The 15,411-nt window shown below is 24.5% G+C and overlaps 1 protein-coding gene across 1 annotated transcript; it reads right to left on the bottom strand.

Moving 5' to 3' along the window:
• Positions 1 to 7,066: 7,066 nt before the first annotated feature.
• On the bottom strand, positions 7,067 to 12,159 carry LOC142224029 (fibrinogen C domain-containing protein 1-like). Its single transcript, XM_075293838.1, has 5 exons — positions 12,026 to 12,159; positions 11,848 to 11,963; positions 11,553 to 11,573; positions 7,344 to 7,799; positions 7,067 to 7,273 (listed from the first exon to the last, which is right to left on the bottom strand). The coding sequence occupies exons 1-5, from the start codon at positions 12,107 to 12,109 to the stop codon at positions 7,150 to 7,152; spliced, it is 801 nt and encodes a 266-aa protein (XP_075149953.1). The 5' UTR covers positions 12,110 to 12,159; the 3' UTR covers positions 7,067 to 7,149.
• Between the last annotated feature and the right edge of the window lie 3,252 nt (positions 12,160 to 15,411).

The following is a 15,411-nucleotide window of genomic DNA, read 5'->3' as shown; positions in this document are numbered from 1 at the left end:
TTATCAAAATTTTATTTCTATAGAAAAGTTTGTCAAAATTTTATTTCTATTGAAAATTTTGTCAAAATTTTATTTATATAGAAAATTTTGTCAAAATTTTATTTCTATTGAAAATTTTGCCAAAATTTTATTCCATGGAAAATTTTGTCAAAATTTTATTTCCATAGAAAATTTTGTCAAAATTTTATTTCCATACAAATTTTATTACAATAGATTTTTTTACACAATTTTATTTCTATGGAAAATTTTGTCATCATTTTATTTCTATAGAAAATTTTGTCTAAATTTTATTACAATAGAATTTTTTTGCAAAATTTTATTTCTATGGAAAATTTTGTCAAGTTCTTATTTCTTTAGAAAATTTTGTCAAAGTTTTTCTATCTGTAGAAAATTTTGTCAAAATTGTATTTCTATAGAAAATTTTGTCAAAATTTTATTTCTTAAGAAAAGTTTGTCAAAATTTTATTTCTATTGAAAATTGTGTCAAAATTTTAAAAATTTTATTTCTATACTATATAGAAAAAAGAAAACTATATAATTTTTTTGCAAAATTTTATTTCTATAGCAAATGTTCTCAAAGTTTTTCTTTCTATAGAAAATGTTATCAAAATTTTATTTCTATAGAAAAGTTTGTCAAAATTTTATTTCAAATTTTTGTGGTTCGTATGAAGAAAATGTTTTTTCTTCGAAAGAATTGTTTTATATTTTTAATATTTCTACTAAACCGGAAGACTGTGATAGTATGACCTAACACGAAAATTAACATTTGTAAAAATATTAAATTTATAGAAATAAAATTTTGTTAAAATTTTATTAAAATTTTATTTCTAAAGAAAATTTTTTCCAAAAATGTTGTCAAAATGTCATTTCCATAGAAATTTTTGTCAAAATTTTATTTCTATAGAAAATTTTGTCAAAATTTTTTTCTATAAAAAATTTTGTTAAAATTTTATTTCTATAGAAAGTTTTGTCAAAATTTTATTTCTATAGAAAGTTTTTTCTATAGAAAATTTTTGCAAAATTTTATTACTATAGAATTTTTTTGCAAAATTTTATTTCTATGGAAAATTTTGTCAAAATCTGATTTCTTTCGAAAATGTTGTCAAAGTTTTTCTATCTATAGAAAATTTTGTCAAAAATTTTTTTCTGTAGAAACTTTCGTCAAAATTTTATTTTTATAAAAAGTTTTGTCAAAATTTTAATTCTATAGAAAATTTTGTTAAAATTTTATTATTTCCGGAGGAAAATTTGTCCAAATTTTATTTCTATAGAAAATGTTGTCAAAATATTATTTCTATATAAATCTTTTTCAAAATTTTATTTCTATATAAAATTTTGTCAAAATTTTATTTCTATAGAAGGCTTTTTATAGACAGTTTTTGCAAAATTTTATTACTATATAATTTTTTTGCAAAATTTTATTTCTATAGCAAATGTTCTCAAAGTTTTTCTTTCTATAGAAAATTTTATCAAAATTTTATTTCTATAGAAAAGTTTGTCAAAATTTTATTTCTATTGAAAATTTTGTCAAAATTTTATTCCATGGAAAATTTTGTCAAAATTTTATTTCCATAGAAAATTTTGTCAAAATTTTATTTCCATACAAATTTTATTACAATAGATTTTTTTACACAATTTTATTTCTATGGAAAATTTTGTCAACATTTTATTTCTATAGAAAATTTTGTCTAAATTTTATTACAATAGAATTTTTTTGCAAAATTTTATTTTTATGGAAAATTTTGTCAAGTTCTTATTTCTTTAGAAAATTTTGTCAAAGTTTTTCTATCTGTAGAAAATTTTGTCGAAATTTTATTTCTATAGAAAATTTTGTCAAAATTTTATTTCTTAAGAAAAGTTTGTCAAAATTTTATTTCTATTGAAAATTGTGTCAAAATTTTATTTCTATAGAAAACTTTGTCAAAATTCTATTTCTATAGAAAATTTTGTCAAAATTGTATTTCTATAGAAAATTTTGTGAACATTTTATTTCTGTAGAAAAGTTTGTCAAAATTTTATTTCTATTGGAAATGTTGTCAACATTTTATTTCTATAGAAAATTTTGTCAAATTTTTTTTTTTTGTAAAACTTTTGTCAAAATTTTGTTTTTATAAAAAGTTTTGTCAAAATTTTATTTCTGTAGAAAATTTTGTTAAAATTTTATTATTTCTGTAAAAATTTTGTCCAAATTTTATTTCTATAGAAAATATTGTTAAAATATTATTTCTATATAATTCTTTTTCAAAATTTTATTTCTATATGAAATTTTTTCAAAATTTTATTTCTATAGAAGGCTTTTTTATAGACATTTTTTGCAAAATTTTATTACTATAGAGTTTTTTTTTGCAAAATTTTATTTCTATGGAAAATTTTGTCAAATTCTGATTTCTTTAGAAAATTTTGGCAAAATTTTATTTCTGTAGAAATTTTTGTCAATTTCTTTTTTTATAGAAAATGTTCTCAAAGTTTTTATTTCTATAGAAAATTTTGTTAAAATTTTATTTCTATAGAAAAGTTTGTCAAAATTTTATTTATATTGAAAATTTTGTCAAAATTTTATTTCTATTGAAAACTTTGTCAAAATTTTATTTCTATTGAAAATGTTGTCAACATTTTATTTCTATAGAAAATTTTGTCAAAATTTTTTTTCTGTAGAAACTTTCGTCAAAATTTTATTTTTATAAAAAGTTTTGTCAAAATTTTAATTCTATAGAAAATTTTGTTAAAATTTTATTATTTCCGGAAGAAAATTTGTCCAAATTTTATTTCTATAGAAAATGTTGTCCAAATATTATTTCTATATAAATCTTTTTCAAAATTTTATTTCTATATTAAATTTTGTCAAAATTTTATTTCTATAGAAGGCTTTTTATAGACAGTTTTTGCAAAATTTTATTACTATATAATTTTTTTGCAAAATTTTATTTCTATAGCAAATGTTCTCAAAGTTTTTCTTTCTATAGAAAATTTTATCAAAATTTTATTTCTATAGAAAAGTTTGTCAACATTTTATTTCTATTGAAAATTTTGTCAAAATTTTATTTCTATAAAAAATTTTGTCAATATTTTATTTCTATAGAAAAGTTTGTTAAAATTTTATTTCTATAGAAAAGTCTGTCAAAATTTTATTTCTATTGAAAATTTTGTCAAAATTTTATTCCATGGAAAATTTTGTCAAAATTTTATTTCCATAGAAAATTTTGTCAAAATTTTATTTCCATACAAATTTTATTACAATAGATTTTTTTACACAATTTTATTTCTATGGAAAATGTTGTCAACATTTTATTTCTATAGAAAATTTTGTCTAAATTTTATTACAATAGAATTTGTGTCATTTTCTTATTTCTTTAGAAAATTTTGTCAAAGTTTTTCTATCTGTAGAAAATTTTGTCAAAATTTTATTTCTATAGAAAATTTTGTCAAAATTTTATTTCTTAAGAAAAGTTTGTCAAAATTTTATTTCTATTGAAAATTGTGTCAAAATTTTATTTCTATAGAAAACTTTGCCAAAATTCTATTTCTATAGAAAATTTTGTCAAAATTGTATTTCTATAGAAAATTTTGTGAACATTTTATTTCTGTAGAAAAGTTTGTCAAAATTTTATTTCTATTGGAAATGTTGTCAACATTTTATTTCTATAGAAAATTTTGTCAAATTTTTTTTCTGTAGAAACTTTTGTCAAAATTTTGTTTTTATAAAAAGTTTTGTCAAAATTTTATTTCTGTAGAAAGTTTTGTTAAAATTTTATTATTTCTGTAAAAATTTTGTCCAAATTTTATTTCTATAGAAAATATTGTTAAAATATTATTTCTATATAATTCTTTTTCAAAATTTTATTTCTATATGAAATTTTTTCAAAATTTTATTTCTATAGAAGGCTTTTTTTATAGACATTTTTTGCAAAATTTTATTACTATAGATTTTTTTTTGCAAAATTTTATTTCTATGGAAAATGTTGTCAAATTCTGATTTCTTTAGAAAATTTTGGCAAAATTTTATTTCTGTAGAAATTTTTGTCAATTTCTTTTTCTATAGAAAATGTTCTCAAAGTTTTTCTTTCTATAGAAAATTTTGTCAAAATTTTATTTCTATAGAAAATTTTGTTAAAATTTTATTTCTATAGAAAAGTTTGTCAAAATTTTATTTATATTGAAAATTTTGTCAAAATTTTATTTCTATTGAAAATTTTGTCAAAATTTTATTTCTATCGAAAATTTTGTCAAAATTTTATTTCTATTGAAAACTTTGTCAAAATTTTATTTCTATTGAAAATGTTGTCAACATTTTATTTCTATAGAAAATTTTGTCAAAATTTTATTTCCATAGAAATTTTATTACAATAGAATTTTTTTGCAAAATTTTATTTCTATGGAAATTTTTGTCAAGTTCTTTTTTCTTTAGAAAATTTTGTCAATGTTTTTCTATCTATAGAAAATTTTGTCAAAATTGCATTTCTATGGAAAATTTTTTCAAATTCTTATTTCTATAGAAAATTTTGTCAAAATTTTATTTCTATAGAAAATTTTGTCAAAATTGTATTTCTATAGAAAATTTTTTCAAAATTGTATTTCTATAGAAAATTTTGTCAAAATTTTATTTCTATAGAAAACTTTGTGAACATTTTATTTCCATAAAAATTTTATTACAATAGAATTTTTTTTGCAAAATTTTATTTCTATGGAAAATTTTGTCAAGTTCTTATTTTTTTAGAAAATTTTGTCAAAGTTTTTCTATCTATAGAAAATTTAGTCAAAATGTTATTTCTATAGAAAATTTTGTCAAAGTTGCATTTCTATGGAAAAATTTGTCAAACTCTTATTTCTATAGAAAATTTTGTCAAAATTTTATTTCTATAGAAAATTTTGTCAAAATTGTATTTCTATAGAAAATTTTGTCAAAATTGTATTTCAATAGAAAATTTTGTCAAAATTTTATTTCTATAGAAAAATTTGTCAAAGTTTATTTCTATACAAAAGTTTGTCAAAATTTCATTTCTATAGAAAGTTTTTTCTATAGAAATTTTTTGCAAAATTTTGTTTCCATCGAAATTTTATTACTATAGATTTTTTTGCAAAATTTTATTTCTATGGAAAATTATATCAAATTCTTATTTCTATAGAAAATTTTGTCAAAATTTTATTTCTATAGAAAATTTTTTCAAAATTTTATTTCTATAGAAAATTTTGTCAAAATTGTATTTCTATAGAAAATTTTGTCAAATTTTTTTTCTATAGAAAATTTTGTTAAAATTTTATTTCTATAGAAAGTTTTGTCAAAATTTTATTTCTATAGAAAGTTTTTTCTATAGAAATTTTTTGCAAAATTTTATTTTCATAGAAATTTTATTACTATAGAATTTTTTTGCAAAATTTTATTTCTATGGAAAATTTTGTCAAATTCTGATTTCTTTAGAAAATTTTGTCAAAGTTTTTCTATCTATAGAAAATTTTGTCAAAATTTTATTTCTGTAGAAACTTTTGTCAAAAGTTTATTTTTATAGAAAGTTTTGTCAAAATCTTATTTCTATAGAAAATTTTGTTAAAATTTTATTTCTGTAGAAAATTATGTCCAAATTTTATTCCTATAGAAAATGTTGTCAAAATTTTATTTCTGTATAATTCTTTTTCAAAATTTTATTTCTATAGAATATGTTGTCAAAATATTATTTCTATAGAATTCTTTTTCAAAATGTTATTTCTATAGAAAATTTTGTCAAAAATAGAAAGCTTTTTTTATAGAAATTTTTTGTCAAAATTTTATTTGATGTTGTTTTTGATTTCAGCTTAAAACCATGCATTGACTAAACTACAAGTGCACGCAGAGAAGAAACATGATTGTCACAATCATATTCGAAGAGCAAAATAATGTGATAGCAGCTATTTTTGCGGCGACCATGTAGCATTTTAACCTGCAACCATGTTGGCTCAGTGAACATGGTTCTAAGAAAAATACAATTGTCCTCATCTAAAATGTTATTATATTGATAAAAAGAATTTTGTTTCCATTAAAAGACAATGGCCACGATTTAAAATGTTATGGTATTCATTCAAAATGTTTTTCTTCCAGTTAATAGAACATGGTCACAACCTAAAATGTTTTGACCTTTATGAAAAAACTTTTTTCGTCGTCGAAAAAAGGACGCCACTTGAGAAAAGAAAACACAAAATTAACTTTATTTATTTGTTTTTATTTATTTATAAACAAATTCATTGTTTATTTGTATTTATAATGCCATTCAAGCAAACATCATATATTTTTACACACTCTATTTTATTTCAATTTCAACAATAAGTAATTATTCCATATTTACATCGTGCCCATCAAATGTACAAACGCAGGCATCATGTAACTGCAAATAAAAATAAATGATCCATATAGCAAAATGTAGAACAAAAAACAGGTACATTTTTCAATTACACTTTCCTTTTTTGTGTTCACATAAAACCACGTGCCACTTCTGAATAAATAAATTAACACAAAACACAGTAAATCCGTATTCTCCGTCCATTCCAAGAAACAATCAACACACGACTGACGCGCAAAATGAAAATCGTGTGTACCTGCTCAATGTTTTTATAAAATTTTTGTCGCTGCAAAAAAATTAAAAAATTAAATGGTCACGAAAACAATGTACATGGTCTTTATGGCCATGTAATGGTTGTAGACATGTCTATACGTAAACTGTAAAAATACTTTTTTCTCTGCAAAAAATTAAAAAAAAATTGAATGGTCAGGTACATGATTTTCCTGACCATATAATGGTCTCAAATTCTATCATTTAAATAATAGAACATGTTTGCGGCATTTGAGAACCATTTAAATGCTTATTGCCAACATATATTTTTCTCCGCTCGAAAATTATTTTTACAAAGACAAAATACATGGTTTTCGCGACCATTACATACTCTAAATAAGCATTAAATGGATGCGGCAACCATGTCCAAACATGTTTTTTCTGTGCGTGTTCCGAAGAACTTTTAAGTCAGCACCTCAAAAACGGCAGTGGCTGTGGTCCTCATAGCGCTTGTCATATAAAATTTTAAAAAATTAAAAAAAAAAAACTTTAGCCCTTATATACATTATTTTTTATTATTTTTCAAAGATTGATATCAATACATTTCAAATCGAAAGTCTTCATTTTTAAATTACAACTTTGGTCTAATCATCATTACAGCAAATTTCAAGGAGTGATCCCATCCATGAAACGAATTCCAGCTGATACCCCATGTATGGGCTTGATTTGGTGGCCGGTAAGGTCCTGTTAAATAGCTAAAAATATATATATATTTTTTTTGTTTTTATAAAAAAAAATCCATAAATAGTGATTTGATTTATTTACCATGTATAACAGGTACTGAAAAACCACCATCCTCCACTAAAAACTACACCACAATTTCTCTGATTATTATCATCATTATCCTGATCGGATGTTGTGAATTTATGACCACGATGATTAGCAAAATCATTTCCTGCATCACCCGTATAATTTTCAACTTTTAAGAGAGCATATTTCTCTGCTTCACTACCAATTCGAAATAGATCATAATGGGCATAACGCATTTGCCCATTGAAATCTTTGATAATAATTCGTAGTTCCTGAGGTGGACCATACGTGGTAATTTCGTGAATACGCTGAAGACCCATAAAATATTCACCATTGGGATCACCAAATCCATTGCTATATTCATTCCATGGACGATTAAAATTTACCGAGCCATCTTGACGTCGCAAAATTGTAGTCCAAGGGCGATTAAGGCTAACAATCTTCTTCAATAGGGCATCTTGGCTTTCAAATCTGGAAAAGGAGACGTAATGATGAGTTAGTAAACCATGGTGTTTTAAACTTCAAAAGCTATAGTTAGATTTTTTTTAAATTCTGTAACTTGTTCCATTTCATTTCATTAACCCTAAACAGCTTATCTACGTCTGAGAGACGTATGCGTTTTTTTAGTTTTACGCTCTCCCTCCCTCCCTCCTCATGAAAATGAGTACCAAAAATGTGATTTATTTGTTACACAATAAATAAAAGTAGCCAAAAACGTGTTTAAATGATAAGTATAAGTACAAAAATTTAAAAGAAAAATCCACAAATTTTGTCCACAGACGTATGTTTAGCTTATACGTGACTTTCAGTAGGATAAGCTTTCTAGGGTTAAACGAGCATCTTAGTTCTTGAATATGGAGAAAAATTATAATGACGAAAGTTACAGTTCCTGGTATTCTTTTATATCTTTATAACATAACATAGTTGCGCTAAACATATTATATGTTTCCCGTGAAAGAGTAACGTTATGCTCTTGGAACATGTCTATGCAGATCCTTCTAGAATACCTATGTGGCTTAGGGAGCCACAGTGGTGCAATGGTTAGCATGCCCGCCTTGCGTGGGTTCGATTCCTGCTTCGACCGAACACCAAAAAGTTTTTCAGAGGTGGATTATCCCACCTCAGTAATACTGGTAACATTTCTGAGGGTTTCAAAGCTTCTCTGAGTGGTTTAACTGCAATGTGGAACGCCGTTCGGACTCGGAGGTCCCTTGTCATTCAGCTTAACATGGAATCGGGCAGCACTCAGTGATAAGAGAGAAGTTCACCAATGTGGTACCACAATGGACTGAATAGTCTCAGTGAACCTGATACATCGGGCTGCCACCTATCTTAACCTAACCTAACCTATGTGGCTTCATCTAGCATATTTTGATTAGAGGTTCAAATTTTGCCAAATTTTTTTTTTGATTGAAAAATTTTGTAAAAAATTTATTTCTATAGAAAAATTTTTCAAAATTTTATTTCTATAGAAAATTTGGCCAAAATTTTATTACTATAGAAAATTTTGTTTCCATAGAAAAATTTTTCAAAATTTTATTTCTATAGAAAATTTTGTCAAAATTTTATTTCTATAGAAAATTTTCTCAAAATTGTATTTCTATAGAAAATTTAGTCAAATTTTATTTCAATAGAAAATTTTCTCAAAATTTTATTTCTATAGAAAATTTTGTAAAAATTTTATTTCTATAGAAAATTTTTTAAAATTTTATTCCTATAGAAAATCTTGTCAACATTTTATTTCTATAGAAAATGTTGTCAACATTTTGTTTCTATAGAAAATGTTGTCAACATTTTATTTCTATCGAAAATGTTGTCAACATTGTGTTTCTATAGAAAATGTTGTAAAAATTTTATTTTATAAAAAATTTTGTAAAATTTTTTTTCTATGAAAAATTTTCTCAAAATTGTATTTCTATAGAAAATTTTCTCAAAATTTTAGTTCTACAGAAACTTTTTTCAAAATTTTATTTCTAGAGAAATTTTTTCAAAATTTTATTTCTATCAAAAATTTTCTCAAAATTTTTTTCCTATAGAAAATTTTGTCAAAATTTTAGTTCTATAGAAATTTTTGTCAAAATTTAATTTCTGTAGAAAATGTTGTCAACATTTTGTTTCTATAGAAAATTTTGTAAACATTTTATTTTATACAAAATTTTGTAAAAATTTTATTTCTATAAAAAATTCCTCAAAATTGTATTTCTATAGAAACTTTTCTCAAGATTTTAGTTCTATAGAAACTTTTTTCAAAATTTTATTTCTAGAGAATTTTTTTTCAAAATTTTATTTCTATCAAAAATTTTCTCAAAATTTTTTTCCTATAGAAAATGTTGTCAAAATTTTATTTCTATAGAAATTTTTGTCAAAATTAAATTTCTGTAGAAAATGTTGTCAACATTTAATTTCTAAAGAAAATTTTGTAAAAATTTTATTTTATAGAAAATTTTGTAAAAAATTTATTTCTATGGAAAATTTTCTCAAATTTTTATTTCTATAGAAAATTTTCTCAAAATTTTAATTCTATAGAAACTTTTTTCAATATTTTATTTCTAGAGAAATTAAATTTTCAAAATTTTATTTCCAGAACATTTTTTTCAAAATTTTGTTTCTATAAAATTTCTTTTCAAAATTTTTTTCCTATAGAAAATTTTATCAAAATTTTATTTCTATAGAAAAATTTATTTCTTTGGAAAATTTTCTCAAAATTTTATTTCTATAGAAAATTTTCTCAAAATTTTATTTCTATAGAAAATTTTGCCATATTTTATATCTGTAGAAAATTTTGTCAACATTTTATTCTTTTTGGAAATTCTGTCAAAATGTTATTTCTATAAAAAATTTTACTTTTAGAGAAAAATTTGTTAAAGTTTTACTTCTATAGACAATTTTGTCAAATTTTTTCTTTAGAAAATTTTGTCAAAATTTTATTTCATTCGTTTTGTTTGTTATTGTTGGCTTCTCTTCAATCCGAATTTATTCTGATAATTGGTTGATAGTTTTGCTGCAAGTAGAGGATGCTGATGAGGAATGTGGTAATTCCGAAGCAGCTGTACATCCAACCATCTTGCAGTCTATACGGCTTTGCCCAAATAAATTTGATAAGCATACTTTTCCTCTGTTGGTTAAGCTACACTTATAGTTTTGTCAATGCATGGCTTTAAGCTGAGATCAAAAACAACAAAATTTTATTTCTATAGAAAATTTTATTTCTTTAAAAAAATTTGTCAAAATTTTGTTTCTATAGAAACTTTTGCCAAAATTTTATTTCTGTAGAAACTTTTGCCAAAATTTTATTGCTTTACAAAATGTTGTCAAAATTTAGTTCTATATAAAATTTTGTCAAAATATTATTTCTATAGAAAATTTTATGAAAATGTTGTTTCTGTAGAAAATTTTATGAAAATGTTATTAAAATTGTATTTCTATAGAAAATGTTATCAAAATGTTATTTTTATAGAAAATGTTATCAAAATTTTATTTCTATAGAAAATGTTATTTCTGTAGAATTTTTTCTATAGAATTGTATTTCTATAGAATTTTGTCAACAGCTTATTTTTCCTCTTTGCAAAATCTACTAAAGCATAAAGATATCTACCAAACAATAAAATATCTTCCATTTTTGGTAGAATTCTAACAACTGTGGCTACCACCTCTCGCACGTTGAAACTGGAAGAGCACCCTCCGTATGAGTTTCAGAGAGTAATCAAAACTTCCCGTAAATGCTGTTCTGTGGGCACAAAACTTGACCAAAAGAAAACCAATGACACATACTGAAAATTAAAGCTATGACACGAAGCTATGTCCTGAATATAGTTTCGTTATTGTCCGATGCGTTTATTCCGAACTACGCCATCTATTGTCAATCCTGTCATTACTAATTTGCGCTCCTTATATATTTGACTTACATTTCTAGCCGTTTAGCGTTCTATATTGCAAAAAAAAAATAACGAACAAATATGTATCTGCAAGCAACTTTGCATTTGCGAAAAGGTCCTTCCATCATTCTTTGATAGTAAGTCCTGCTTCCCCATACTCGATCTATTTTCCCAGACAACGCTTTATGAAGCATAATCTATTGCGGAGTTAATGGTATCTTCCACCGTTACCTTTATCATCCTATAACAGTTTGTGCCATTTATTATGTTCTCATTGCATTTGCCGTTATTCTCTTTCTCTCCTTCGCTCTCCCTTTTCACAATATGGTGTACTCACTATAATACAAACCTCTTATTTAAGTCTTCGAATCTATAAGAGAAAATTGAAATGCATTAATTCAACAATCAAAAGAAATTTGTATCAAAAGGATATGGTCACACTTGGCAATTATTTGAGCAAAATGAGTATTGAAGTTTTTTTTTCAAAAAAAAAAACTGGTTAACAGTTTTGAAAAATATTCCAACCATGACAACATTATATCCAATATGAACTAGAAATGTTCGTTGCTTTCGCTGTGTTGACGAATTACGTTTTAATTTGTATCAAATATATGTCCAGTGTGACCACACCATCAATTTTATACCTCTGCCTCAAATCCATAAGATTATTGTTCATTTTATCAGTTTGCTCCACCACCGTATTCAATTTCATGAAAAGATTTTTCCATAAAAATGCAGTGTCATTCGCATTATTAAGATCCTTAAGGTGTAGAAATTTTCAAAGGAATTTTGCAATGAAATTAAAAGCCCATAGTAACATACCAAGAATTCATTGTTAGATGTTTCTGTGGCCACAGCAGCATTAACAACTGCCCAAAAGGCTATTATGATTCCAGCGTCTATCATAATTCTTTAAGCTATTACACTTGAATGACGAAGCTTGACTTGGACTTGGATTTGTTGATAGGTATTTAATTTTATTTTCCAAAAAAGGTCTTATCAGTGCATGTTCAAACAAAAATATTATGGAGTTGATAAATCCAAGGGGATTTTTTGTATTTTTTTTTTTTTGTTATAAAACTTTTTATGTGAAAAAAACATTTAGGGAATTTCAGAAATTCTTAGAAATTTTAAATTTACAGTAAGACCCAAAATTTTGCTATTTCAGACTTACTCAATTTGAACCATGGACGTCATGAATGGGCAGAATGGTTCCAAGAAATGGCAACAGTGGATGATCAATTTTCGAAGAAAATCATCTTCAGTGATGAGGCACATTTTCATCTCAGTGGATTCGTCAATAAACAGAATTGCCGCATTTGGGCGAATGAGAATCCAAGAGTGATTGTCGAAAAACCAATGCACCCACAAAGAGTGACTGTTTGGTGCGGTTTATGGGCTGGCGGCATCATCGGGCCGTATTTTTTCCAAAATGAGGCCGGTCAGGCAGTTACTGTGAATGGTGTTCGCTATCGTGAGCTGATAACGAATTTTTTATGGCCCGAATTGGAAGATATGGATGTGGACGATATGTGGTTTCAGCAGGACGGTGCCACTTGCCACACAGCTAACGAAACAATGGCTCTTTTGCGCAACAAATTCAATGGCCGTGTTATCTCATGTAATGGCGATGTCAATTGGCCGCCAAGATCATGTGATTTGACACCGTTGGACTTTTTTCTTTGGGGTTATTTGAAAGAAAAGGTGTACGTCGATAAGCCAGCAACAATTCAAGAGCTAAAGGATGAGATAATTCGGCACATTAACGGCATAGAACCTCCATTATGCCTCAGCGTCATCGAAAATTTGGACCATCGGATGGAGGTGTGCCACCGAGATCGCGGCGCCCATTTGGCCGATATTTTATTCCATACATAATTGAATAATACCAATATATCATAATAAAATAAAATTACAATAATTTCCTAAATAGTTTGTGTTTTATTCAAAATCACCATCGGCCTTTGAAATTATAACCACCCTTTAGCAAACGTATCACAACCAGGGTTGCCACTTAAGCCATACATAATCAACCAACATTTTGAGAAAATTTTAGCAAAAAACTACAAAACAAAAAATCGTATTTTCAAAATTTTATTTCTAAAGAAAATGTTGTAAACATTTTATTCCTATAGAAAATTTTGACAATATTTTATTTCTATAGAAAATTTTATTCCTATAGAAAATTTTGTCAAAATTTTATTTCTATAGAAAATTTTCTCAAAATTTTATTCCTATAGTAAATTTCATGAATATTTTATTTCAATTACAATTTTATGAAAATTTTATTCCTATAGACAATTTTTTCAAAATTTTATTTCTATAGAAAATGTTGTCAAAATTTTATTTCTATAGAAAATTTTGTCAAAATTTTATTTTTATAGAAAATTTTATACCTATAGAAAATTTTATTTTATTAACACATAATTTTGTCAAAATTTTATTTCTATAGAAAATTTTCTCAAAATTTTATTCCTATAGAAAATTTTATGAATATTTTATTTCAATTAAAATTTTATGAAAATTTTTTTCCTATAGAAAATTTTTTTCAAAATTTTATTTCTATAGAAAATTTTCTCAAAATTTTATTTTTTTAGAAAATTTTTTGAATATTTTTTGAATTAAAATTTTATGAAAATTTTATTCCTATAGAAAATTTTGTCAAAATTTTATTTCTATAGAAATTTTTTTTAAAAATTTTATTTCTATAGAAAATGTTGTCAAAATTTTATTTCTATAGAAAATGTTGTCAAAATTTTATTTTAATAGAAAATTTTATTACTATTGAAAATGTTGTCAAAATTTTATTTCTATAAAAAATTTTGTCATATATTTTATTTCTATAGAAAATTTTCTCAAAATTTTATTTCTATTGAAATTTTTCTCAAAATTTTATTCCTATAGAAAACTTTCTCAACATTTTGTTTCTATAGAAAATGTTGTCAACATTTATTTCTATAAAAATGTTGTCAACATTTTGTTTCTATAGAAAATTTTGTACAAATTTTATTTTATAGAAAATTTTGTAAAAATTTTATTTCTATGGAAAATTTTGTCAAAATTTTATTTCTATAGAAAATTGTCTCAAAATTTTAGTTCTATAGAAAATTTTTTCAAAATTTTATTTCTACAGAAAATTTTCTCAAAATTTTTTTTCTAGAGAAAATTTTTTCAAAATTTTATTCCTATAGAAAATTTTCTCAAAATTTTATTTTATAGGATATTTTGTTAAAATTTTATTTCTATAGAAAATTTTCTCAAAATTTTATTTCTATAGAAAAAAAAGGCCGACGTATATAATTCAGTTTGACAAAATTTTCTATAGAAATAAAATTTTGACAAAATTTTCTATAGAAATAAAATTTTGACAAAATTTTCTTTATAAATAAAATTTTGACAAAATTTTCTATAGAAATAAAATTTTGACAAACTTTTCTATAGAAATAAAATTTTGTGTTGGCATGACTGTTAGCGGCCATATACTAGCGCAATGTACCAAATTTCAACCGAATCGGATGAAGGTTGCTGCTCCAAGAGGTTCCGGAGGTCATATCTGGGGATCGGTTTATATTGGGCTATACATAATTATGGACCGATATGGACCAATTTTTGTATGGTTGTTAGAGATCATATACTTACAACTGAAATGGATAAATTTTGCTCCTCCAAGAGGATCCGCAAGTTAAATCTAGCGGTCGGTTTATATGGGGGCTAGGTTAGGTTAGGTTAGGTGGCAGCCCGATGTATCAGGCTCACTTAGACTATTCAGTCCATTGTGATACCATATTGGTGAACTTCTCTCTTATCAGTGAGTGCTACCCGATTCCATGTTAAGCTCAATGACAAGGGACCTCCTTTTTATAGCCGAGTCCGAACGGCGTTCCACATTGCAGTGAAACTACTTAGAGAAGTTTTGAAACCCTCAGAAATGTCACCAGCATTACTGAAGTGGGATAATCCACTGCTGAAAAACTTTTTGGTGTTCGGTCGAAGCAGGAATCGAACCCACGACCTTGTGTATGCAAGGTGGGCATGCTAACTATTGCACCACGGTGGCTCTCATGTAAACGTGGTCCTATATGGCCCATTTACAATACCATCCGACCTACATCAATAACAACTACTTATGCCAAGTTTCAAGTCGATAGCTTGTTTCGTTCGGAAGTTAGCGTGATTTCAACAGACGGATGGACAGACGGAAGGATATT

Source organism: Haematobia irritans, chromosome 2, assembly GCF_050003625.1.
Source record: "Haematobia irritans isolate KBUSLIRL chromosome 2, ASM5000362v1, whole genome shotgun sequence".
Classification (NCBI taxonomy): Eukaryota; Metazoa; Arthropoda; class Insecta; order Diptera; family Muscidae; genus Haematobia; species Haematobia irritans.
Note: the sequence above shows the minus strand (reverse complement) of the source record. Positions and strands in the feature narration are given on the sequence as shown.

Bases quoted from the DNA above. Each gene is read 5' to 3' on its own strand.
- LOC142224029 (XM_075293838.1), bottom strand. From the start codon at position 12,109: ATGATAGACGCTGGAATCATAATAGCCTTTTGGGCAGTTGTTAATGCT. The intron at 11,964-12,025 runs GTATGTTACTAT...CTACACCTTAAG, and splicing joins CATCTAACAATGAATTCTTG to GATCTTAATAATGCGAATGA. The intron at 7,274-7,343 runs GTAAATAAATCA...ATATATTTTTAG, and splicing joins TTCAGTACCTGTTATACATG to CTATTTAACAGGACCTTACC.